The 26,890-nt window shown below is 37.2% G+C and overlaps 1 protein-coding gene across 1 annotated transcript in view; it reads right to left on the reverse strand.

Moving 5' to 3' along the window:
* Positions 1-26,890, reverse strand: part of LOC132424459 (phospholipid scramblase 2-like) — a 74,426-nt gene that overhangs the window by 44,101 nt on the left and 3,435 nt on the right. Inside the window, exons 2-3 of the mRNA XM_060010172.1 lie at positions 4,762-4,982; positions 2,365-2,526 (exon numbers count right to left, since the gene is read on the reverse strand). Of these exons, the coding sequence (XP_059866155.1) occupies positions 2,365-2,526; positions 4,762-4,982 (383 nt within the window). The remainder of the gene's footprint in view (positions 1-2,364; positions 2,527-4,761; positions 4,983-26,890) is intronic.

The raw sequence follows: 26,890 nt of genomic DNA on the forward strand, positions 1-26,890 counted from the left end.
TTTGAGATTCCTGAACTAAAATGGAGGTATGTATTCAGACTTCAAAGTCACAGAGCGTGCTGGATTGGTTTCAGTTTCATGTAGGCATATTTTTTCCCCCACCAAGAGTCCTGGAAGAAGACAGATTTGCCTATCATCTCCATGGGACAGAAAGTCTACTTGGCTTTCTTCTACTCATTCTTGGGATAATCTTCTCATGGGTTTAACTACCATCTGTATGCTGAAAACTTCCCAACCTTTTCCTCTACATACCTAAAATTGAACATGACACAAATACAAATCATTAGCTTCCCACAGATCAACTGTTTCTCCTCCAATGTTCTTTTTTTTAAAAAAAAAATTTTATTTATTTTATTTTTGGCTGCACTGGGTCTTCATTGCTGTGCATGGCCTTTTCTCTGTTTGCAGCGAGCAGGGGCTACTCTTTATTGCAGTGAGCAGGCTTCTCATTGCAGTGGCTTCCCTTGTGGAGCATGGGCTCTAGCCACGTGGGCTTCAGTAGTTGTGGCACACGGGGTCAGTAGTTGTGGCTCGTGGGCTCTAGAGGGCAGGCTCAGTAGTTTTAGCTCACGGGCTTAGTTGCTCCGTGGCATGTGGGATCTTCCTGGACCAGGGCTCGAACCTGTGTCCTCTGCATTGGCAGGCAGATTCTTAACCACTGTGCCACCAGGGAAGCCCTCCTCCAATGTTCTTAACTTGGCCAGTGGATCATTATTCATTCAGCTTCTCAAACATGAGACATCAGAATCATCTCCAAATTTTTTTCTTCCTCAAATGACATCAAATCTATGAATCAGTTTCACTCAGTTCCTTATAAAATATGTCTGAATTATTTTCTCCTTTAGAATAACACCTGCTCCTTCATGTTCAGGCTCTTATCCCTTTCTACTTCAACTTTCACAGACCATTGATACCATGATGGAGTCTCTGTTCCATAGTGGTCCCTCATACTGATAAATCCAGCCTTAAGGTGTCGAGCTTTCCATCAGAAATTGATTCAAGTGACTATTTCTGAATTATCTGAAAGAATACCTAGTTAGCACCATTCTAGAAGTACAGGAGAGAAGTTAATTCATTACATATAATGTATGTTTTAAGGCATTCATTGGGAAGGATTGCTGGATGAAATCTAAATTTCTCAGCATTAAATATCAGAGTTTCAAAATGTATTCTGTGTTTTCACTTATCTCCACCAAATAAACTATCTGCCAGCTAAACTTCTGTTAATACTGTTCCTTGAATGAATAATTATCTTTCCACTGCTCTGAATCTTTGATAGACATACCATCCTCTACATGGAGAACTGATATTATATATACTTCTATAAAGTCCATTTACATATATATCACACACACATTATATGTATCTCTTTAAAAGAGCCTTTATAAAGTCTCTTTATACAATACTAGTTGTTGTTTTCGTAGGTTTGCCCATCTCATTAGACTAGGAAGTCCATGTGAAGTGATTCATCTTTAAATAACCAGTCTAACACAGGAATTGAAAACTACTAGGGAAGCTAGGCAGATAATGTAAAAGAAAGATGCTGGATAGTGGAAAATCTTAGGCAGTTAGGGGACAGTGGCAGAGTTCCCACATCTTATCATAAGGGGACAGTCCTGCTCAGTGTTAGGAGATTTTTGTCCCTTCTGTGGAAATGTGGATGTAATTGAACAGATTTTATGATTTTCTAATAGAATCATTATATTAAGATTAAGTTATAAGGCACCCAAACTTTATACGTTTGCATCTAAATAATATAAAGGCTATAAGGCTAGACCACCTGCTGGAAAACTGCTGTGATAGAATTTCTTCATGTAGTAAATACACAGATATATTGTGATTTACAGTGACTCAATTAATGCAAAGACCAGGGCCATAGAGAAGCATAATTGCACCGTATGTCTTACACCATTTTTCTTAAAATTCTCTTTGTGTAAGTGAGCTTTTCATAGGAATTCAAAGATGTCAGAGCTTCTGAAGAGGGTCTGTCTGGCAGTCTGTGTTTCAGACTAAGGGAATACCATGTGCTTTGGCATTCAGATTTAGTGACAAGGTTAATGTTCTTTTTAAAATGATAATATCCAGTGCGTCCATACAAAACCCACCATATTTAAATGTTAGATGCTTTGCTTATTTTTTTTTGACTATAAGGCTCTGCTTCTCTTTTTCCCTTTTAATATAATCAACACTGACATTTAATCAGAGCAATAACTACCTCTGATCAAAGTTAAAAACATGAGCACATTATCTTCCTCTTGAGATATCAGTTTAAAAATATTTATTTAATATATTTATAACATCCTACAAAATTATATTCTCCTTATATTAGGAAAGCACATCCTATAAATATATCACATCTCTTACCTTAAATTCAACATTTCCACAAGTGTTGCACACAAAATATAGGCCTATAATTCTTAGAACATCCTTTTTATTCTCAGTTTGAAGTGTAAACTTTGGCAGATATGGGTGCCAGGTCTGAGTAACATAACCTATTGGTATACCAGGAGGAACATAGATTTCTATCTACAAAAACAAAAGAGTACAGGTAATATGTAATCATCATCATCATCATAACAATGTCTGATAATAGCTCTCATTTACTGAATACTTGTTTTTCAATTAGTCATATTCTTTTCTCCCATCTTTACTGAGGTACAGTTGACATACAAAATTGTAGTATGTTTAAAGTGTAAAATGTGATGACCTGGTATACATACACATTGTAGAAAGATTACCACATTTAAGTTAAATGAAACAACCATCACGTCATATAGGTAACTTTTTTTTTTTTTGGTACGAACACATGAGATCTATCTCTTAGCAAATTTCAAGTATACAGTATAGTATTATTAACTGTAGTCCCCGTGCTGCACATTAGATCCTCAGAACTTATTCATCTTATCACTGAAAGTTTGGAGTGTTTGACTAGCATACCCCAATTCTCCCACCACCCAGCCCCTGGCAATTACCATTATACTCTCTGTATCTATGAGTTAGACATTTTTTTTTCAGATTCGACTTATACGTGATACCATACGGTATTTGTCTTTTTTATCTGGCTTATTTCAGTTAGCATAATGCTTTCAGGTGCATGTATATTGTCACAAATGGCAAGATTTTCTTCTGTTTTTTGGCTGAATAATATTTTATGTGTGTATATACATGCATTTATATATACACACACATATATAAAGTTATTTATATATATCCATACATATCTCACATTTTCTTTATCCAATCATCAGTCAATAGACACTAAGGATGTTTCCATATTGTGGCTACTAAGTAAGAGTTCAATAAACACATGAGTGCAGAAACTTCTTTGAAACCTGTTTTTATTTCCTTAGGATATATACTGAAATGTTGGATTGCTGGCTCATATGGTAGTTCTATTGTTAATTATCTGAGGAGACTTGATACTTTTTTCCATAATGGCTATACCAACTTACATTCCCACCAAAAGTGTACAGAAGTTCCCTTTTTTTCTACATCCTTGCCAACATATGTCTTGTCTTTGTGATAACAGACATTCTAACAGGTGTGATGTGATATGTCATTGTGGTTTTGATTTTCATTTTTCTGATCATTAGTTATTTTGAGCAGCTTTTCATATATATCTTTTGGCCATTTGTATGTTTTCTTTGAAAAAGACATTTCTTTAATGTCTATTTGGATCCTTTGCTCATTTTCTAAGTGCAAAACAGTGTTCTATGCACCACTTAATTCATAATACATTCTTAGCAGGTTGGTACTATTATTCCTATTTATAGAGGAACAGAGAGGTAAATTAATTTGTGTTAAGATTCCACAGCTGCAAAGTGGAAGGGAAGAGACACAAACTGCATACACAGTCTCCACTCTGAAGTACTGCTCTACTGGCCTCCTATATTTAAAAATTTTCTCTTTTATTCATACTTATGAAAAATATCTAAATTATTAAAAACTCTTTTCTTAAACTCCTTTAAAAACAGTGGTTTAGATGTATGGACAGAGCTCTGATCACTGGGGCAATTTTCAAATATTAATGGCAATTGTGCTAGGATGAAAAGAAAATGGGGCCTGGAATCTTGGCTCTGCACCTTAGCTGGATGACCTGGAGAGCATCTCAGCATGTTCCTCTGTAAATAAGGACTTCTTAGGTCTATTTTTTAAGACCAAATGTATAATGTATGCTAATGTGCTCTATAAGTTGTAGAGAATATTCCGTCCAACTCTCAGTTTTTCCTCACCTACTCTAAAGCAAGTGACATGGAAAACAAAATTTAGTATGAATAAGGTCAGTTATCCTTTCAAAATAAGTGCAGTATTGGACATCAAATCTCTATGTGCTTGTATGTCTGTGTGCTCTGCTCTCACAGCTACCTGTATGGATGACTGAGTGACCTAGGCAGCACCGGTCTCAGGCCAATGGAGATATAGGCAAATGCCGACTTCCTATAAACACTCTGTGCCCTGGCGTCTCCCCTGAGATCCATGTTCTCTATCAGAGGGCTGTCAAGTACTATGAAAGAGACACCTGGTCTTCATGGAGCTCAAGGATCTAAGATCTCACCCCCGGAGGGCACACTGCTCAGGGACATGGGGCTAACTGCTCACTCTTTTCCACCTGCCTTTCTTCCTACAATTTATCCTCAAGCATAAACCAATAGCTGGTGGATCACTTTTCCTTTAAATCTCATTTGATTATATAAATTCAATGATAGGGTAAAAATTCTTACTGAACTACTTTACAAAGTACCCGGGTAATTGCTCACCGACCTCCTGCAGGCAGCAGGGAAAACAACAGCTGGTATACCTTAGTGGTCTCTTCAGAGTTATGACTTCTTGGCCCTTAAGGTCATGAGTCCTCATGATAAAAGGCCTATAAGATCCATAGCAAAATCGGGTGCACAAAGCAGTATCCTCTGCTGCATAGTATATCCTCTGTCCAAGGCTGTTCTTAATTTCATCTTTGTTATTGGTTTCATAACTTATTATGACTAAGAACATAGAAGAGGAAACCGTAATCACCAGTATGTTAAAACTATCTAGAATCTAAATATTTTAGACTTACATATTTTTGGACATTACTTTAGATTATATTTACCGAATAGATAGAAAAGGAAAGGTGTTTAGAGATGATCTTGACAGAGAAAAATAGGCAAAGAAAAAAAGGAGGAAATGGTATTACGATACTGAGAAATTAAGAGCATCTATGTAAGACTTGGAAGAGAAAACAACTTGTATCTTTCTAATTCCATAGACCCGTATCAGAAAGGGAGACTTTGCTGTGAAGGATGGTGCAGTGCTGCCGATGGCGACAGTCCTTTTAAGTGAATGCAGAAAATGTCTACTTGTTCATGTATTCAGCTATGGAGGGGAATATAGGAAGATTGCTATGTTTATGCACCGTATAGTATTATATTAAGTAAATTTGCTTGAGATTTAGTTTTATAAACCACAGTCATGGCTTCTCTTTCTGCACTGTGTGAGGAAGGTGTGAGAGGGCTTTCTCTCAATGCACACGTGAAGAGGGAGAGAGTGAAAATGCAAGGTGAGGTAGAACGTCACCCTGGGCCCAGGGCACCCTTGTTTAGCTCAGCAGTGGTTGTTCAGCAGTGGGAAATGGGTATTAGACAAGGAGAAAGGCGCTTGGCAACCAAGGCTGCAAGTCAGAGGATATCTAGACCACTGGCATCCTAAGTGAACTCTGTACCTTAGCAGGGGCTAACCTCTTCACGGGGGAAACAGAGATGTGCTGACATCTGACACCCACGTGGTATCTTAGGGCTTCCCATATTGAATCACACTTTGGAAACCTCTCCTTGCTTAAAGCCAGGAGGGAGCAATTCATGAGTCCACAGCCCTCATTAACATGGGTCATAGGATGTCAGAAGCCACGAAAATAATGAGCAAAAAGAAACACTTGGAGACAAAAATCATTTTTAAATATCTGTGTCGATGGATTTAGTCAAATAGGAATATCGTTCACAAGTTCTATCACCGTGACCTCCTTTAAATGTTTTTTACTCAGACAGGCCCTGGGCTTTGCCTTAAAAGAACCATCCTTGACCTCTCTATCTCCCAGTCAAATGTCTAATGAGAAAAAAATTAAACTGATTCATGAGATAGAATCTATTATCTAGCTGATTTCATTAAGTACCTTAATCTCAAAAGTCTTTAGTTTGTTCATCTCTAAAATGAGATCAATGTTTTTACACAATCTCTAAGTTTCCTTCTAATTACTGAAAAAAATGAAAACAAATATAAGAATTCTATAGTTATATCTTTCTGGTGTATTAAATTTTGAACTGGGGACAGCTATAAATAAGTGCTTGTCTTAGTCTCAGAGGCTAAAAATAAACTGAGTAAACTTTATCACTTTATACTACTCAATGTTAAAATATGATATAGACTTTCTATTTGAGAAAAAAAGAAAATTAAAGATATCTATTTTAAAAACTGAAACTTAACAACTAGTAAATTTGTTACTTTACATTTCATGCCAAAGATATGTGTTTTCACACATCAATATAAACTTTTTAATCTAAGAATTCTGTAAAATGTGTCATATCTGGTCTTTTGAGTTTTATAATCTCAATGAAATATACCTTAGAATAAAATGTTTAAAAAATTCAGAATACAAGCTATCAAACATTAAAGAGCTCCTTTCCAGAGAAAACTTAGATTCAAAAAACTAAACAAACTCAATAATTTTATAAATATCTAATAATGTATATATAAGTAATTTTTAAGATGATACTTTGAATTATTTTTATTGAGATGTAATTGGCATAGACCATTGTATTGATTTTAGGTGTACAACATTATGATTTGATATCTGTGTATATGTGAAATGAATACTACAAGTTTAGTTAATATCCTTACCATACATACATTCAAAATTTTTTTTCTTGTGTGAGAAATTTTAAGATCTACTCTCTTAGTAACTTTCAAATACACTATATAGTACTGTTAATTATGGTCACCATGCTGTACATTATGTCCCTAGGATATTTCTTTATCTTATAACTGAAAGTTTGTACCTTTTCACCACCTTCTCCAACCCACTACCCCCATACGTATGGCAACCACCAATCTATTCTCTGAGTTTAGTTTCTTTCAGATTCCACAGATAAGTGAGATCATACAGTATTTGCCTTCTCTAACTTATTTCACTTTCACTCTAACTATTTCACTTATTTCACTTTTCATATTCTGTTGGTCAAATCTAAATTGTATAGTAACTAACATCAGCTGTGTTCCTTCTTCCATGGTATAGAATTGTTGAGAATTGGAGGTCTAGCTTAGAACTACAGTTCCTTGTATCTAGATGAGACCATGTGAGTGAATTTCTGGCAACAGACGTGAGATGAATCAAATATGTTACCTCCAGGCCAAGGTTCTCAGAAGTAGATGAGACTTCATCATGCTGTTCCCCCCACCCCCCATTGCAGTTGGCTTGATGCAGGTGAGATGTGAAGAAGAAAAGAACTACAAAACAGAAGGTTATTGTGGTCCTGAAACCATGTGGATAAAAGCTGCCTACAGATCAGAAACCCACTTTGATAGTTTTTAGTAGAGAAATACAATGCTATTGGGAAAAACCATTGAAATTTTCTAATCGTAGCTACCACTATCCGACGTAATCACTCTTGGAAAAGTTGGGCAGGCAACATTTATAAAAGGCCATACACTACGCTGGAGAGATTGGATTTTATTTTGGAGGATGGATTGAAGAATCATATACTTCCTGGTGTGAGAAAGACACTATTAGACTCTTGCTTTAGAAAAACTAAATTAGTGACGGGGTGCAGGATGATTTGTAAAACAGCAGCTGGGAAATCATTTAGTGACAATTCCAGACGCAAAATAATGTAATCCTAAAAAGCTAGGTATTGTTTAGTAAATTTAGAAGGGGGGAGGGGCGTTCAGAGATGAAGAAGGAGGAGGAGGAAGAGGGAAAGAAATTGGAGTAGAAGAAACATGGTGTTTGGTGAGTAAACAGATTTGGGAGAGGGGAAGGGAAGACGATTATTTTAAGAAGGTTTCCAGCTGAGCAGTTGCATGGGTGGCAGTGCACACATGTAGAGAGGGATCACAGGATGAGATTCGGGGTAAAGTCCAGTTAAATTAATGAATTTAAGATGCCTATGGGACATCAAAGTAGAGACAACTGGTAGGTAAAGAGCACTGGTTCTTCATCTATTGCCTAAAGAAGATTGAAAGGGAGGGCAAGAAGAAATTTGTAAAACAGAAGTGTGATGGTTCTGAAACTCAGATGGGAGCGACTTTGAATGAGAGGTGGTCAAACGAGGCACAAGATACAGGAAGTAAAAGAAGTTGTGGCTGTGGTGGTCTAGTCCTGCTGCTCAGGTCACAGGGTCATGTCCTTTTGTTTGTACCTAATGACAAGGAAACAGTGCTCACACATACCTTCTGGTTAACAACAATGTCTAATTCATTGTGCCCTTCTCTTCCCCAGTTCCAGAAGGGAAGGGAGATCACCAGTCAGAAGACATTATTTACAGTCTTATCTACAATCTGAAGCATGGTAGGTAGATGGTATCAGTGTGAAGAAAGTAGGATTTCACTCTTTAGAATTCTAACTACCTCAGCATTTATTATGATCACTTTGGTCCCGTGACATACCAGTTGTGCTTTTCATTGTCATTCCTGAATATAATCTGATGCTGATAAGCAGTGAAATGTATCATATCCTTGATTCTCCACCCCATTACTCTATTCACTACTCCTGGTTAAGGTAGCACCAGTTATTGCCCTGGCATGACTGGATGGGGTGCATCGTTGCATTTACACCTGTTTTGTCATGTGGACCAGTCCTGATTCCCTCTCAGTCCTCTACTGGAAGTTCTGCAAGGCTCACTCCCTCCCTGGGAGGCCAGCCTCTCAGGGTCATTCAAGTTAAACTTTACCATTTGTTGTGCCTATAAGAAATATTTACTTTAAGCTTTCAGATTTGAAAAAGTGCTGCTGCTTTTTTCAGGGCTTAACTTTGGCATCATAGATAATAAATAGATACAAATCTGCTGTAACTCCAAATGATACCAGAAGTTTTCTGTGTGGTGTGTTGTGGAGAGTCCTGTTTTGAATTAGAGTTTGTGAAAATTTAGAATCCATTCTTTGGAGAAGAATTGAGAACTTGGATAACCATAGAATTTGGCTTAGTGAATTGGAACAATCTCTCAAAATAAGAGCATTGTGTCCTAATATAATAATGAGTTGATCCATTCTTTGCAAAATAATAGTGAGTGCTTTCTCACAAATTGTCTACAAGTCTTCACAGAAGAGATGGACCATTTCATTTAAAAAAGTGTTCTCATGAACTGTAACACAGAACACACAGATTTAGGAGACACGCTTCAGTTATCCCTTCTCACCCACTTTCAAAGGCTCACCTCAGACTCCAGTGTTTGACACACCTAACTGGAGAGTAAGAGAGATAATAATCCACATTTGTAGATTTGGAAATGGCAACAAATTACTTCTTCTGTTATGGCTACATTTTCCATGACTACTATTTTTTTTTTTATTGGAGTGTAATTGTTTTACAATGTTGTATTAGTTTCTGCTGTACAATGACGTGAATCAGCCATATATATACCTGTATCCCCTCCCTCTTGGACCTCCCTCCCACCCCACCTGCCATCCCACTCATCTAGGCACTGAGCTGAAATTCCTGTGTTTTTTTTTTTTTTTTTTTTTTTTTTTTTTTGCAGTATGCAGGCCTCTCACTGTTGTGGCCTCTCCCGTTGCGGAGCACGGGCTCCGGACGCGCAGGCTAAGCGGCCATGGCTCACGGGCCCAGCCACTCCGAGGCATGTGGGATCTTCCCGGACCGGGGCACGAACCCGTGTCCCCTGCATCGGCAGGCGGACTCCCAACCACTGCGCCACCGGGGAAGCCCAAACTTCCTGTGTTTTATAGCATGTTCCCACTAGCTATCTATTTTACGCATGGTAGTGTATATATGTTAATCCTAATCTCCCAATTCGTTCCACACTCCCATTCCCCCACTGTGTCCACATGTCTGTTCTCTACGTCCATGTCTCTATTTCTGTAGGTGTAGGTTCCCCTGTAACATTTTTCTAGATTCCACATATATGTGTTAATACACGATATTTGTTTTCCTCTTTCTGGCTTACTTCACTCTGTATGACAGACTCTGAGTCCATCCACATCTCTACAAATAACCCAATTTCATTCCTCTTTATGGCTGAGTAATATTCCATTGTGTGTATGTACCACATCTTCTTTATCCATTCATCTGTCATTAGACATTTAGGTAGTTTCCGTGTCCTGGCTATTGTAGATAGTGCTGCAGTGAACATTGGGGTATATGTGTCCTTTTGACTACTATTATTATTATGACGACTTCTCCTACTAACAACCCAGTTCGGTAGAAGTTCAGAGGGCCTATCTTAACTGTATACAATGAAATTAGAAATGTTATCATTTTTCTTACACTATTGTAACAAAAAAATTTTGGATTCTTAATCTAGAGAAGAACTCTAATGAAATTAAAATGAACCTTTTTGAAAAATTAGAAACTGAAAAATGGATAATTTGTGAGGTGCTTTGGTTCACATATTATTTAGATCAGACTTCAGTAAGTAAGAGCAAAGCTTCTTCAGTTGGTCTCCAACATATAAAAAGATTTTTCAGTCTCTACAAAATAAATGCTGGGGTGCTTGAATAATTATTTGAGGATTGTTTTATTAAAATATAGATCACTCTTTGTTCTTTATAAACTTAATGACAAAGTAATAAAAAATAAAATGTTTTAATAAAAGTCAATAATTTAAAAAATCCCCAAACCACTATTTTAGGAGTATGTCTAAAAATTTTTTATAATTCAGCAAGATCAAAGGTGCTAATATTTATCTTTGACTGCTTCATAATAAGTCTGGGATGGAAAAATGTAAGTAGCAATTCTGTGATTTAGTCTTTCACTTTACCATCTTGGCCCTCAAGAAAAAATGTGACCTGGTCAAATCTTCACGTAAAAATACTAACGACCGATCTCCTGGCTAAGGAACTAAAAGTATTTGCTAGTAGGAAAGATTTTATCCGTTTATGCTTATAATAGGATGGAGCTGTCTTGTCTAGGGTTTATACTGTGAGCAAATCTAGAATCTGTGGATTTAGGGAGCACTTCTCCCTGGAAAATGTCAAATGAGCTGTTTAACTGTCTGGGTATAAAATGGAGATGTTTCAGACCAAAATAACTCCATTCTGTTAAGTAATGTAGGTACATAAATTATTTAGTAATCTGTTACATTAATTTTGGCCAGAGTGTGTCCTGAAATGGAAAGATAGGACCCAAGGAGTTCTGTCAGTGTTCCTGGGCCTCCTCCTGAAGCTTCACCTCTGTGTGGCAAATAGACTATTTATATCTTTTTTTTTTTTTTTTTTTTTTGCGGTACGCGGGCCTGTCACCGTTGTGGCCTCTCCCATTGCGGAGCACAGGCTCTGGACGCGCAGGCTCAGCGGCCATGGCTCACGGGCCCAGCCGCTCTGCAGCACGTGGGATCCTCCCGGACTGGGGCACGAACCCGCGTCCCCTGCACCGGCACGTGGACTCCCAACCACTGTGCCACCAGGGAAGCCCAGACTACTTATATCTTGAAAAATTCTAGTAAAACTTGATACTGGATAAGATCTCTTGTTTGTGTGAGTTTGATTTTACATTTGGATTCCTCGTGTTATCTCACTTATAATTGATATCTATATATCTGTAGTTTAGATGAACATAGTCTGTCATCTGACTACTCATATTCCAACTTATACCACTTAAAAGTAACAATTCAGGGGCTTCCCTGGTGGCGCAGTGGTTGAGAGTCCGCCTGCCGATGCAGGGGACGCGGGTTCGTGCCCCGGTCCGGGAGGATCCCACGTGCCGCGGAGCGGCTGGGCCCGTGGGCCATGGCCGCTGGGCCTGCGCGTCCGGAGCCTGTGCTCCGCAACGGGAGGGGCCACAGCAGTGAGAGGCCCGCATGCTGCAAAAAAAAAAAAAAAAAAAGGTAACAATTCAGTAAGTTTTTCTTTATCAACATGTCAATTTAGGTGCTTACATGTCTTGACTATTGTGAATAGTGTTACAGTAAACACGTGAGTGCATATACTTTTCAAGATCCTGATTTTGTTTTCTATGGATATACAGCCAGGAGTGGAATTGCTGGATCATATGGTAGTTCTATTTTTAGTATTCTGAGGAACCTCCATACTGTTGTTTATAGTGGCTGCACCAGGTTACATTCCATGAACAGTGTACAGATGTTCCCTTTTCTCCACATCCTTACCAACACCTGTTATCTTTTGCTTTTTTTGATTATAAACATCCTAACTTGTGTGAGATGATAGCTCATTGCGGTTTTGACTTGTATCTCCCTGATAATAGTGATGTTGAGCAACTTTTCATGTGTCTTTTGGCCATTTGTATGTCTTTTTTAGAAAGGTGTCTATTCAGTCCATTTGCACATTTTTTTTTTTTTTTTGGTGCTATTGAGGTGTACTTTGTATATTTTGGATATCAACCCTTTCAGCTACACAGCTTACAAATATTTTTTCCCTATTCTCTAGGTTTTTTCATGTTTTTAATGGTTTCCTTTGCTGTGTGGTAGCTTTTTAGTTTGACATAGTCCCACTTGAGTATTTTTGCTTTCGTTGCCTGTTCTTTTGGTGTCACAGCCAAGAGGTCTTTGCCAGGACCAACCTCAAGAAGCTTTTCCCCTATATTTTCTTTAGGAGTTTTATGGTTTCAGATTTTGTGTTTAAGTCTTTAATCCATTTTGAGTTGAATTTTGTGTATGGTATAATAGAGTTCAGTTTCATCCTTTTGCATATGGATATCCAGTTTTCCTAACATCACTTACTGAAGAGACTGTCCTTTCCCCTGGGTTCAGATCATGGCCAGACCTAAAATATCATAAGATATTTTAAAGTTGAAAATTAACATCACATTTTAATATTGCTCAAACCTATTTTGTGTTCTACCATATGTTATACTTGTTTATATGTTCTAAAACTAAAGTTTATATATTTTCTATTGAACTAAAAATTTCTTTGAAAATATATAACATGTCATTTGAGTATTGAAACTTCTCTACCCCTGACATATTTTAAGCCAGGTAAGGAAAATTATTTTTGCTGAAAAGTCTTTTAAACATTAGAAATTAATGCTGCCATGTAAAATCAAAGGTAATCTACATAATATTTTTCCTACAGGTTTCAAAAATATTACTCTAGATGGGTCATGATAAGTTGATAATTTTTAATAGGTGTAATATCTGATAACTTCTCATAGATGTACCTTGGTAACTGTTGAACCATTTGTCTTTTTCAGAGTCTTCCTCGGATAACAAGAAATTGAACAAATAGGCTTTCTTTCTGGAATGCTGAGACTGTGCAAGGGCATTTGAGTGCTTATGTGGGTCACCTTCATTACCCAAGATATGGCCTTGTAAGTGTTGAATTTGTTAAAAAAAAAATGGGTAAGCTTGATATAAAGAGTTCCTTAAATATAAGTACCTAAATTTTTACAGTGAGGTCTTCCTCAGTAGCAATGTAAGCACATGTGTAAAAAGGTATTGACAAAGCACGAATCTGGTATTCTTTTAACCCTATGTGAATGGAGAGACTTAAGAAAGTAAAGTGCTAAGAACCAAGGCAGAAGAAAACACAAAATAGACATGTGTCCTTATTTCTTAGAAACGTCTTTTATTTTCCAAACATTTTTATAGCTCTTTGTTAATGTATTCTGTTGTGTGTTCTTGGTTTTGTTCTGCTTTGTTCTTTTTCATTATTTTTTTAATGTGAAATTAGTTTTAAAAATATTTGTCAAAAGATCCTTTGTTGTAGATTTTGGTGAATATTTCATATGTGCCTCAAAACAATATTCTTCATTCATTGCACATAGAGCAGGCGTTCTCAAAATGTGGTCAGAACTATTTACTATATCACTAAGATGTTATTTGCTTTTTTCACTCTTTCTCCTATGAGTGTACAGTGGGAGTTTTCAGAGGTTTGTGATATTTGGTGATGACATCACTGCTCTGACAGCTATTGGAGTGTGAGTCTGTGTTTTAACAATATCTCAGTTTAAATTTCTAATTCTCGTAAATATCACTAGATACAATGCATATAAACAAAAGCTTTTTGGAGGTCTTAACATAATCTGCCTGCTACTATTACATTTTCAGATTCCTTTAATAGCAGCTCTATGTCCAATCCAGGCTTTATAGCTACACTAAGTGGGAGAGACAGAGAGCAGTGTGCTTACACCATCTCACTTGGATCTGGAATCTTTGTGTGTTTTTTTTTTAACATTTTTATTGGAGTATAATTGCTTTACAATAGTGTGTTAGTTTATGTTTTATAACAAAGTGAATCAGTTACACATTTACATATATCCCCATATCTCCTCCCTCTTTCGTCTCCCTCTCACCCTTCTAGCTGGTCACAAAGCACTGAGCTGATCTCCCTGTGCTATGCGACTGCTTCCCACTAGCTATCTATTTTACATTTGGTAGTGTATATACGTCCCTTTATACACTACCACTCTCTCACTTTGTCCCAGCTTACCCTTCCCCCTCCCCGTGTCCTCAACTCTGTTCTCTAGTAGGTCTGCGTCTTTATTCCCGTCTTGCCACTGGTTTCTTCATGACCTGTTTTTTTTTTTTAGATTCCACATATATGTGTTAGCATATGGTATTTGTGTTTCTCTTTCTGACTTACTTCACTCTGTATGACAGAATCTATGTCCATCCACCTCACTACAAATAACTCAATTTCGTTTCTTTTTATGGCTGAGAAATACTCCATTGTATTTATGTGCCACATCTTCTTTATCCATTCATCTGTTGATGGACACTTAGTTTGCTTCCATGTCCTGGCTATTGTAAATAGAGCTGCAGTGAACATTGTGGTACATGGCTCTTTTTGAATTAGGGTTTTCCCAGGGTATATGCCGAGTAGTGGGATTGCTGGGTCGTATGGTAGTTCTATTTTTAGTTTTTTAAGGAAACTCCATACTGTTCTCCATAGAGGCTATATCAATTTATATTCCCACCAACAGTGCAAAAGGGTTCCCTTTTCTCCACACCCTTTCCAGGATTTATTGTTTGTAGATTTTTTGATGATGGCCATTCTGACTGGCGTGAGATGATATCTCATTGTAGTTTTGATTTGCATTTCTCTAATGATTAATGATGTTGAGCATTCTTTCATGTGTTTGTTGGTAATCTGTATATCTTCTTTAGAGATATTTTTATTTAGGTCTTCTGCCCATGTTTGGATTGGGTTGTTTGTTTTTTTGATATTGAGCTGCATGAGCTGCCTGTAAATTTTGGAAATTAATCCTTTGTCAGTTGCTTCATTTGAAAATATTTTCTCCCATTCTGAAGGCTGTCTTTTGGTCTTGTTCATGGTTTCCTTTGCTATGCAAAAGCTTTTAAGTTTCATTAGGTCGCATTTGTCTATTTTTGTTTTTATTTCCATTTCTCTAGGAGGTGGATCAAAAAAGATCTTGCTGTGATTTATGTCATAGAGTGTTCTGCCTATGTTTTCCTCTAAGAGTTTGATGGTGTCTGGCCTTACATTTAGGTCTTTAATCCATTTTGAGTTTATTTTTGTGTATGGTGTTAGGGAGTGTTCTACTTTCATTCTTTTACATGTAGCTGTCCAGTTTTCCCAGCACCACATATTAAAGAGGCTATCTTTTCTCCACTGTATATTCTTGCCTCCTTTATCAAAGATAAGGTGACCATATGTGCGTGGATTTATCTCTGGCCTTTCTATCCTGTTCCATTGATTCAATATTTCTGTTTCTGTGCCAGTACCATACTGTCTTGATTACTGTAGCTTTGTAGTATAGTCTGAAGTCAGGGACCCTGACTTCCTTCAGCTCCGTGTTTCTTTCTCAAGATTGCTTTTTCTATGCGGGGTCTTTTGTGTTTCCATACAAATTGTGAAATTTTTTGTTCTAGTTCTGTGAAAAATGCCAGTGATAGTTTGATAGGGATTGCATTGAATCTGCAGATTGCTTTGGGCAGTACAGTCATTTTCACAATGTTGATTCTTCCAATCCAAGAACATGGTATATCTCTCAATTTGTTTGTATCATTTATTTCTTTCATAAGTGTCTTATAATTTTCTGCATACAGGTCTTTTGTCTCCTTAGGTAAGTTTATACCTAGGTATTTTATTCTTTTTGTTGCAATGGTAAATGGGAGTTTTTTCTTAATTTCACTTTTAGATTTTTCATCATTAGTATATAGGAATGCCAGAGATTTCTGTGCATTAATTTTGTATCCTACTACTTTACCAGATTCATTGATTAGCTCTAGTAGTTTTCTGGTAGCATCTTTAGGATTCTCTATGTATAGTATCATGTTATCTGCAAACAGTGACAGCTTTACTTCTTCTTTTCCGATTTGGATTCCTTTTATTTCTTTTTCTTCTCTGATTGCTGTGGCTAAAACTTCCAAAAGTATGTTGAATAATAGTGGTGAGAGTGGGCAACCTTATCCTGTTCCAGATCTTAGTGGAAATGGTTTCAGTTTTTCACCATTGAGGATGATGTTGGCTGTGGGTTTGTCATATATGGCCTTTCTTATGTTGAGGTAAGTTCCTTCCATGCTTACTTTCTTGAGGGTTTTTATCATAAATTGGTGTTGAATTTTGTCAAAAGCTTTCTCTGCATCTATTGAGAGGATCATATGGTTTTTATCCTTCAATTTGTTAATATGGTGTATCACATTGATTGATTGATATTGAAGAATCCTTGCATTCCTGGAATAAGCCCCAATTGATCATGACGTATGATCCTTTTAATGTGTTGTTGGATTCTGTTTGCTAGTATTTTGTTGAGGATTTTTGCATCTATGTTCATCAGTGATATTGGTCTGTAGTTTTCTTTTTTTTGTGACATCTTTGTCTGGTTTTGGTATCAAGGTGATGGTGGCCTCATAGAATGAGTTTGGGAGCATTCCTCCCTCTGCTATATTTTGGAAGAGTTTGAGAAGGATAGGTTTTAGCTCTTCTCTAAATGTTTGATAGAACTCGCCTGTGAAGCCATCTGGTTCTGGGCTTTTTTGTTTGTTGGAAGATATTTAATCACACTTTCAACTTCAGTGCTTGTGATTGGTCTGTTCATACTTTCTGTTTCTTCCTGGTTCGGTCTTGGAAGTTTGTGCTTCTCTAAGAATTTGTCCATTTGTTCCATGTTGTCCATTTTATTGGCATAGAGTTGCTTATAGTAGGCTCTTCTGATCCTTTGTATTTCTGCAGTGTCAGTTGTTACTTCTCCTTTATCATTTCTAATTCTGTTGATTTGAGTCTTCTCCCTTTTTTTCTTGATGAGTCTGGCTAATGGTTTATCAATTTTGTTTATCTTCTCAAAGAACCAGCTTTTAGTTTTATTGATCTTTTCTATTGTTTCCTTCATTTCTTTTGATTTCTGGTCTGATCTTTATGATTTCTTTCCTTCTGCTAACTTTGGGGTTTTTTTGTTCTTCTTTCTCAAATTGCTTTAGGTGTAAGGTTAGGTTGTTTATTTGAGATGTTTCTTTTTTCTTAAGGTAAGATTGTATTGCTATAAACTTCCCTCTTAGAACTGCTTTTCCTGCATCCCACCGGTTTTGGGTCATCGTGTTTTCATAGTCATTTGTTACTAGGCATTTCTTTATTTCCTCTTTGACTTCTTCAGTGGTCTCTTGGTTATTTAGTAGTGTATTGTTTAGCCTCCATGTGTTTGTATTTTTTACATATTTTTTCCTGTAATTGATATCTAGTCTCATAGTATTGTGGTCAGAAAAGATAGTTGATATGATTTTGATTTCCTTAAATTTACCAAAGCTTGATTTGTGACCCAAGATATCATCTATCCTGGAGAATGTTCCATGAGCACTTGAGAAGAAAGTGTATTCTGTTGTATTTGGATGGAATGTCCTATGAATATCAATTAAGTCCATGTTGTTTAATGTATCATTTAAAGCTTGTGTTTCCTTATTTATTTTCATTTTGGATGATCTGTCCGTTGGTGAAAGTGGGGTGTTAAAGTCCCCTACTATGAATCTGTTACTGTCGATTTCCCCTTTTATGGCTGTTAGTATTTGCCTTATGTATTGAGGTGCTCCTATGTTGGGTGCATAAATATTTACAATTGTTATATCTTCTTGGATTGATCCCTTGATCATTATGTAGTGTCCTTCTTTGTCTCTTATAATAGTCTTTATTTTAAAGTCTATTTTGTCTGATATGAGAATTGCTACTCCAGCATTCTTTTGATTTCCATTTGCATGAAATATCTTTTTCCATCCCCTCACTTTCAGTCTGTATGTGTCCCTAGATGTGAAGTGGGTCTCTTGTAGACAGCATATATACAGGTCTTGTTTTTGTATCCATTCAGCCAGTCTATGTCTTTGGGTTGGAGCATTTAATCCATTTACATTTAAGGTAATTATCGATATGTATGTTCCTATCATCATTTTCTTAATTGTTTTTGGTTTGTTATTGTAGGTCTTTTCCTTCTCTTGTGTTTCCTGCCTAGAGAATTTCCTTTATCATTTGTTGTAAAGCTGGTTTTGTTGTGCTGAATTCTCTTAGCTTTTGCTTGTCTGTAAAAGTTTTAATTTCTCCGTCAAAGCTGAATGAGATCCTTGCTGGGTAGAGTAATCTTGTAGCTTTTTCACTTTCATCACTTTAAATATGTCCTGCCACTCCCTTCTGGCTTGCAGAGTTTCTGCTGAAAGATCAGCTGTTAACCTTATGGGGATTCCCTTGTATGTTTTTTGTTGTTTTTCCCTTGCTACTTTTAATATTTTTTCTTTATATTTAATTTTTGATAGTTTGATTAATATGTGTCTTGGCGTGTTTCTCCTTAGATTTATCCTGTATTGGACTCTCCGTGCTTCCTGGACATGATTAACTATTTCCTTTCACATATTAGGGAAGTTTTCAACTATAATTTCTTCAAATATTTTCTCAGTTCTTTCTTTTTCTCTTCTTCTTCTGGGACCCCTAGAATTCAAATGTTGGTGCATTTAATATTGTCACAGAGGTCTCTGAGACTGTCCTCAATTCTTTTTATTCTTTTTTCTTTATTCTGTTCTGCAGTAGTTATTTCCAGTATTTTATTTTCCAGGTCACTTATCCGTTCTTCTGCCTCAGTTATTCTGCTATTGATCCCTTCTGGAGAATTTTTGAATTCATTTATCATGTTATTCATGATTGTTTGTTTGCTCTTTAGTTCTTCTAGGTCCTTGTTAAACGTTTCTTGTATTTTCTCCATTCTATTTCCAAGATTTTCGATTGTCTTTATTATCATTATTCTGAATTCTTTTTCAGGTAGACTGCCTATTTCCTCTTCATTTGTTAGGTCTGGTGCATTTTTACCTTCTTCCTTCATCTGCTGTGTTTTCCTTTGTGTTCTCATTTTGCTTACCTTACTGTGTTTGATGTTTCCTTTTCTCAGGCTGCAGGTTCGCAGTTCCCATTGTTTTTGGTGTCTGCCCCCAGTGGCTAAGTTTGGTTCAGGGGGTTGTGTAGGCTTCCTGGTGGAGGCAACTATTGTCTGTCTTTTGGTGGATGAGGCTGGATATTGTCTTTCTGGTGGGCAGGTACACATCTGGTGGTGTGTTTTGGGTTGTCTGTGACCTTATTATGATTTTAGGCAGCGTCTCTCCTAACAGGTGTGTTCCTGTCTTGCTAGTTGTTGGCATAGGGTGTCCAGCACTGTAGCTTGCTGGTCGTTGAGTGGAGCTGGGTCTTGGCATTGAGATGGAGATCTCTGGGAGGTTTTCAGCGTTTGGTATTACATGGAGCTGGGAGGTCTCTGGTGGACCAATATCCTGAACTTGGCTCTCCCACCTCAGAGACACAGCCCTATGCCTGGCTGGAGCACCAAGAGCCTTTCATCCACACGGCTCAGAATAAAAGGGAGAAAAAAAGAAAGAAAGAAGGAAAAAGGTAAAATAAAATAAAATGAAATAAAAACGTTATTAAAATAAAAAACAAAAAATAATAATTAAAATATTTTTAAAGTAATAAAAAAGAATGAAAGAAAGAAGAGAACAACCAAAACAAAAAACAAATCCACCAATGATAACAAACGCTGAAAACTATATTAAGAAAAAAAAGAAAAAAAAGACGGACAGACAGAACTCTAGGGTAAAAGCAAAGCTATACAGACAAAATCACACACAGAATCATACAAATACACATGCACAAAAAGAGAAAAAGGGAAAAAATACATATATATATCATTGCTCCCGAAGTCCACCTCCTCGATCTGGGATGATTTGTTGTCTATTCAGGTATTCCACAGATCCAGGCTACATCCAGTTGGCTGTGGAGATTTAATCCGCTGTTCCTGAGGCTGCTGGGAGAGATTTCCCTTTCTTTTCTTTGTTCACACAGCTCCTGGGATTCAGCTTTGGATTTGGCCCCGCCTCTGCGTGTAGGTAGCCTGAGGGCGTCTGTTCTTCGGTCAGACAGGACGGGGTTAAAGGAGCAGCAGTTATTTCGGGGGCTCTGGCTCACTCAGGCCGGGGGGAGGGAGGGGTACGCAGTGCAGGGTGAGCCTGCGGTGGCAGAGGCCAGCATGACGTTGCACCAGCCTAAGGCACACTGTGTGTTCTCCCGGGGAAGTTGTCCCTGGATCACGGGACCCTGGCAGTGGCCGGCTGCACAGGCTCCCGGGAGGGGAGGTGTGGATAGTGACCTGTGCTTGCACACAGGCTTCTTGGTGGCGGCAGCAGCAGCCTTAGCGTCTTATGCCCGTCTCTGGGGTCCGCGCTGTTAGCCGTGGCTCGCACCCGTCTCTGGAGCTCCTTTAAGCGGGGCTCTTAATCCCCTCTCCTCGTGCACCAGGACACAAAGAGGGAAGAAAAAGTCTCTTGCCTCTTCAGCAGTTCCAGACTTTTTCCCGGACTCCCTCCCGGCTAGCCGTGGCGCACTAGCCCCTTCAGGCTGTGTTCACGCAGCCAACCCCAGTCCTCTCCCTGAGATCCGACCTCTGAAGCTGGAGCCTCTGCTCCCAGCCCCGCCCGCCCCGGCGGGTGAGCAGACAAGCCTCTCGGGCAGGTGAGTGCTGGTCGGTGCCGATCCTCTGTGCGGGAATGTCTCCGCTTTGCCCTCCGCAACCCTGTTGCTGCGCTCTCCTTCGTGGCTCGGAAGCTTCCCCCCTCCGCCACCCCCCTATCTCTGCCCGGGAAGGGTCTTCCTAGTGTGTGGAAACTTTTCTTCCTTCACAGCTCCCTCCCAGTGGTGCAGGTCCCGTCCCTATTCTTTTGTCTCTGTTTATTCTTTTTTCTTTTGCCCTACCCAGGTACGTGGGGAGGTTCTTGCCTTTTGGGAGGTCTGAGGTCTTCTGCCAGTGTTCAGTAGGTGTTATATAGGAGCAGTTCCACATGTAGATGTATTTCTGATGTATCTGTGGGGAGGAAGGTGATTTCCACGTCTTACTCTTCTGCCATCTTGAAGCTCCTGCTGGGTTTTTAAATTTGAATTCTCTTATTCTTTTCTGATTATACTGAATATTGTGGATGTATGTTCGTATTTGTATGAACATTGATATGTGCATCATGTGATGTATTTAATCAGGATTAATTACAATTACAGATATGTTAAATATTTGAAATTTGTAGGCAGTTGTACTTTGATAATCATTTTTTGGTATGCAGACTACATACAAAGACAGGATACAGGGAAACTAGTGGACTGTTGAAAAAGTATTTAAAATTGGTTTCCCAATAAACCTCATATTTCATTGGCAGTATTTCTAAAGAGTTCTTTGATGTAAATGTTAATTTAAATCCATATATGAAAGATGTCATCTATGAGCTCCAAAATGAAAAAAATGCAGTGCAGTTATATTATTTTATTAAAAAAGTGAGTTGTAAATATATGATATTGCATCTTAGGTATCAACTAGATAGCAAAGTAATTCACAGATTCTCTTTCAGGGTTTAGACTTTAATTATTTCAGGATAACTGTGGAATGCTAATAGCAGACACAAATAGAAATAATATGAACTTCATAGTTTTCTACCTATGTCTCACTCTTATAAGTCCCCAGATGTACTAGGTTCTTGGATCCAGCTTAGTGAACAGTCAGAGCCCTTACAAAGGTTAAGAGATTAGAAATGCTGTAAAGGAAAGAGTTTGCATATTTTTGTAAGTAAAATAGCAGTTAAGCACTTACTGCATGCCAGAACTTGATTTGAATGCTATATTGATTATAAAAATTTAATTCTCTGTGTTTTAGTTAAATGTTATTTTAAATTTTTTTAAATTTAATTTTATTTATTTTTGGCTGTGTTGGGTCTTCGTTGCTGCACGCGGGCTTTCTCTAGTTGCGATGAGTGGGGGCTACTCTTCATTGTGGTGTGCAGGCTTCTCATTGCGGTGGCTTCTCTTGTTGCGGAACACGGGCTCTAGGCACGTGGGCTTCAGTAGTTGTGGCTTGTGGGCTCTAGAGCACAGGGTCAGTAGTTGCGGTGCACGGGCTTAGTTGCTCTGCGGCACGTGGGATCTTCCCGGACCAGGGATCAAACCCGTGTCCCCTGCATTGGCAGGCAGATTCTTAACCACTGCACCACCAGGGTAGCCCTGTTTTAGTTGAATTTTATCACGATTTGACAGGTAATGGATGTTTATAGAGAGTTAAGGAATGTGACCACGCTGATAGAATTGAAGCCAGGCAGTACACCTTCCAGGGCCAACATTCTTAAACATTGTATGTTCCTTCTTGGCTCAAATATATCCATTTATGAGACTTACCAGTTCAACTTTTCCCTTGTTTTACTGAGGAAAGTAGCCATGATTCCAACATATAAAATTCTTGATTTAATTGGGTTTTGGGATGTGTTTATTTGATAAGCTCATGTGCAACAAAATATATAAGAAACCCCCTTTCATAAAATCAGTCAGGGAAAATAATTTCAATATGAGATAAATGTCTACCATCTCAGCACAGCTGCTTTGCCTTTTCTTTAGTCACATGGGGCATGTCACACAGGAAAGGAGAAGAAAGGATAAGAGCAGATTATTCAGTGGATGCCTTAATCTCTGTAATTGCCCCAGCAACTAGATGGCATCATCAGTGCTTCTCCACCCTCATTCTCAAAAAAAAAAAAAACTTTCTAAGTTGAAGATCCCATACATACGTGAGTACACACTCACGCACATATATGTATAGATGTATGTACTGCAAGCTACGTTTACTGAACCACTTGGTCAGTGGGCCATGACATATCAAACTTCTTAACATTCACTGGTTGTTCATGTACAAGTAGTATGAGGTGTGAGCTTAACTGACTCAGTGCTGTCTCAATTGTAAAGTCTACAAAGATGCTGTGTGGTAGCTCCACCACTCTGCACACTTTCCTCATCTGCTGTCTCATCTCTAAAGTGGAGATAATATTATAAAAATATTAGTCAAATAAGTTAATATATAGTCTTAGTACATGTCTAATGCATACTAAATGCTCAGTATCTGTTAAGTATTATCATCATTATTATCTACCAGGGGTAGTAAATGTGCTTGGATTTATTGCTGATAGGTTCTTTCTTTCTCACCCTTTTTCATTTCTCAATGCCATGTTTGTAGAATAAAGTTTGCCAAATTAAATGAACAGTTTATATTAGTGAGAAGAAGTACAGCTGACTAGACAAAGTAGGAGGTGAATTTTCACCTTGGAAAGATGAACACAATGCACTAAGCAGCCACATTCCTTATCTATAATTTGAATTATACTATTTGCAATCTTTGCTTATGGTTGAAAATATCATATTTACAATTGGGAGATGCTTTTCATTTCCACCAGTTAGAAACCTAAAAGGTTTGGGAAATTTATGTGTGAAATCGGCTTGCTTTTTAATTGTAATCTGTTTCTGTTTAGTACCCTCTGGGTTTTCTTAATTTGTTTATTGAGTTCATTAAAACTGGCCATTGTAGAAAACAAACATGAACACATTTCTTACATTTATTTACTTGTTAATTTATATTTTGTTGTTACTGTGCTTTAGAAATCAGTTGATAGCAAACATACTAACTATAGTTAAACTGGGATAACAGTCTAGAAATTTTCCAGATTGCCTTTCTGTATTAAATTGAGTTCTGAAGACTTAACTTGAGATAATGCATATATAACTACTAATAGATGTAGCTTTATCATAATACCAGAATTTATTCATAGGTATTCACAATCAGATGAGGATTACAAAATATATATATCCACTATTACATAATCCAAAGAAATCTATCTGTGCTATTTATTCCATTTATATTTATAGGGAATAAGTATAATGGAAATTTGGCACATATATTCTGAGTCAGAGGCTTTCATTCTGAGTCAGATTGACTTTCATTTGGCAAATATTGATATTTATCAGGCTTCTTCTATCATATCAGGTACCGTGCTTTGCACTAGAGAATAAAAATTGAAAGGGACTCTGTTCTTGACTGAAAGTAGTGCAGTCTAGTGGCAGGGACGCATAAGTTGTATGTCTATAATGACTATATGTAACGTATATTACCATTTTAAACTCGGTAATTTAAAAAATGTGTGCAAGTTAGTATTTTTGTTTCTTTTTCAATATGAGAAGTTTAGCCTTCTAAAATAGCTACATCTTTAGAGGTTTGAAGTTGTAAATGTATTGTAATTTAATAAGGCTTTTAATGTTGTTTGAAAATTTCAAGTTTTCAAAAGTCATTATAATTTTGGAAAAGCAGACAGTTAAGATATTTTAAAAGTATATAAAACAACCATTGCTGACATATGGAAAAGAAGACAACTTCTTTTACAACTTCTGCTTGAAATAATATGTACAGGATTTTCTTTCAAGAACCAAAATTCAGTCTTTATGATTCTGATTGCTAGTGAGATTGAATGTTTATTTGTAAATACACTGGATACTTAATGATTGTTATCATATATTTCCTTGTATTTAACTTTTTTATTTATTTTGACTTGTATTTAACTTTTATAGATTTCTGGGAAATTTAAATAGCTCATTGATACCAATATTATCTTTAAACTTTTTGCTTTTAATTTAGGGCATTTTGTGTCAACAATATAAGATTCTAAATATAAAATTAAAAATTTTCAGTATTTTCCTGAGTTTTTTGTTGGGACACCTTCATCAAAAGAGTGATTATAAAAAAGTAAACTCTTTTGGTTTTTCTACTCTTTTTATAAAGTTTTTGTATTTTTTCATCTGATATTTACTTTTCTATGTGACACATACAAGGATTTTAACTTTTTCTTTCTTTTTTCAAATATTTTCTGATTATCCTAATGTCATCTTAAAAGTAGTTGACTTCTTACCACTGCTTTAAGATGGCATTTTTATCATATGTGTAATGCCCGTATTAAATATGACTTATTATTTTCATTATGGTGTTTGCCAAGTGTAGGATGGGAGAGAACTTATTTGACATCTTTCCATGTGCAATAACTGAATGGTTTGAGACAGCAGACTTTAGGGTAACGTAAGTGGAATTAATGACTTCAGTGTAATTACTGAGCTTATGACATGAACTATTTCCTTTATGAAGAATTAGGGCTCACTTTTTTAGTGCTGAATTGAATCCTGGAGTCTCTCGTGTTATCCTTTTTAACAACAGAATGAGTAATATGGAAAAAGAACATATTCTGTTCATAGTTCTTTCTAGTAACCCCAATACACACACGCGTGCACACACACACACACAACAGCACATAGCCTCTCCTCTACATGACTGTGGATTTTCTAGGTAGAAATAAAACACTGTTAGGTACTCTAGTTGGCTATCTCCTGGATGATCAGAGCACTCCAGGCAGATTAGGGACATTATGCTTTCAATGGCATATTCTCCAACTAATGCCTTTGCTTAGCCTCTATAAAAAAGGTGTACTTTAGAGTGTATTTTAGAGTCATGAAGTAGACACCTTGTCAATGCCTTATTTTTTCCTTCTAGCTTTCTCTTAAACCCGTACCCTCATTGTTCGTTATGTCTAAAGAATCCTAATTTTAGTGTTCTGTTCATATGGTCATAAATCTCACCATGAAAACATACCAGTATGAAGACATTGCTGACTGAAAGCATAAGTAATTGCAGCTCAGCGCCGGGAGGGGAACATGGAATGCTCCAGACCATCTTGCAAACACATGCAGAGTGCTCACTAGTGACTTTCCAAGGCACTTGTCACTTATGGTTACAGCTGCATTCAGGTCATCAGTAGTCCCTACACAAAGTCTGGGAGGTTGTGTAGTCTGACTTCTTCCCAAGACTAAAATACTCTAAGTTTCTGACCTAGAAGCATTTAAGTTGAAAGTTGAACTGTTTCACTATTTTGAGAGGTTGGAAAATTCTAATTATGATGAAGCACTTTCTTATACAAAGAAAAATCTGTCTATGTATATCATTGGTCCTTGTTCAATGCTTTGGAGGAATAATAATGGTAATAGTAGCTAACATTTTTATAGTGTTTACAGTGTGCCAGGAACTATTTTAAGAGCTTAACATGTAGTGACTTAACTCTCACAACAACTCTATGAGGGTTATACAATTATTGTATCAGTTTTATAGCTGAGAAATCTGGGGCATTACAGAGCAGTTAAGAATAAACTTATCCCACTTCCATAGTTCAGCACCCACATTTTCCCTTCTTGAGGCTGTATACCATTAGTCATTCTTCAAAGAACATGGTTTCCACACTCTTCATCCTTTTAATCATATTTTTTCAGGTGCCAGAGTTCTAAGAGTTTGGATACTCTGATTATAGTATTATTATAGTATTTATAACACCCAGGATGAGGATTATAGACACATCCAGTGCCATAGCTACCAATCTTGTTGTGCACATTATATTTATGTCAGTTCATCCTTAAAAACTGTAGT

Source organism: Delphinus delphis, chromosome 4, assembly GCF_949987515.2.
Source record: "Delphinus delphis chromosome 4, mDelDel1.2, whole genome shotgun sequence".
Taxonomy (NCBI): Eukaryota; Metazoa; Chordata; class Mammalia; order Artiodactyla; family Delphinidae; genus Delphinus; species Delphinus delphis.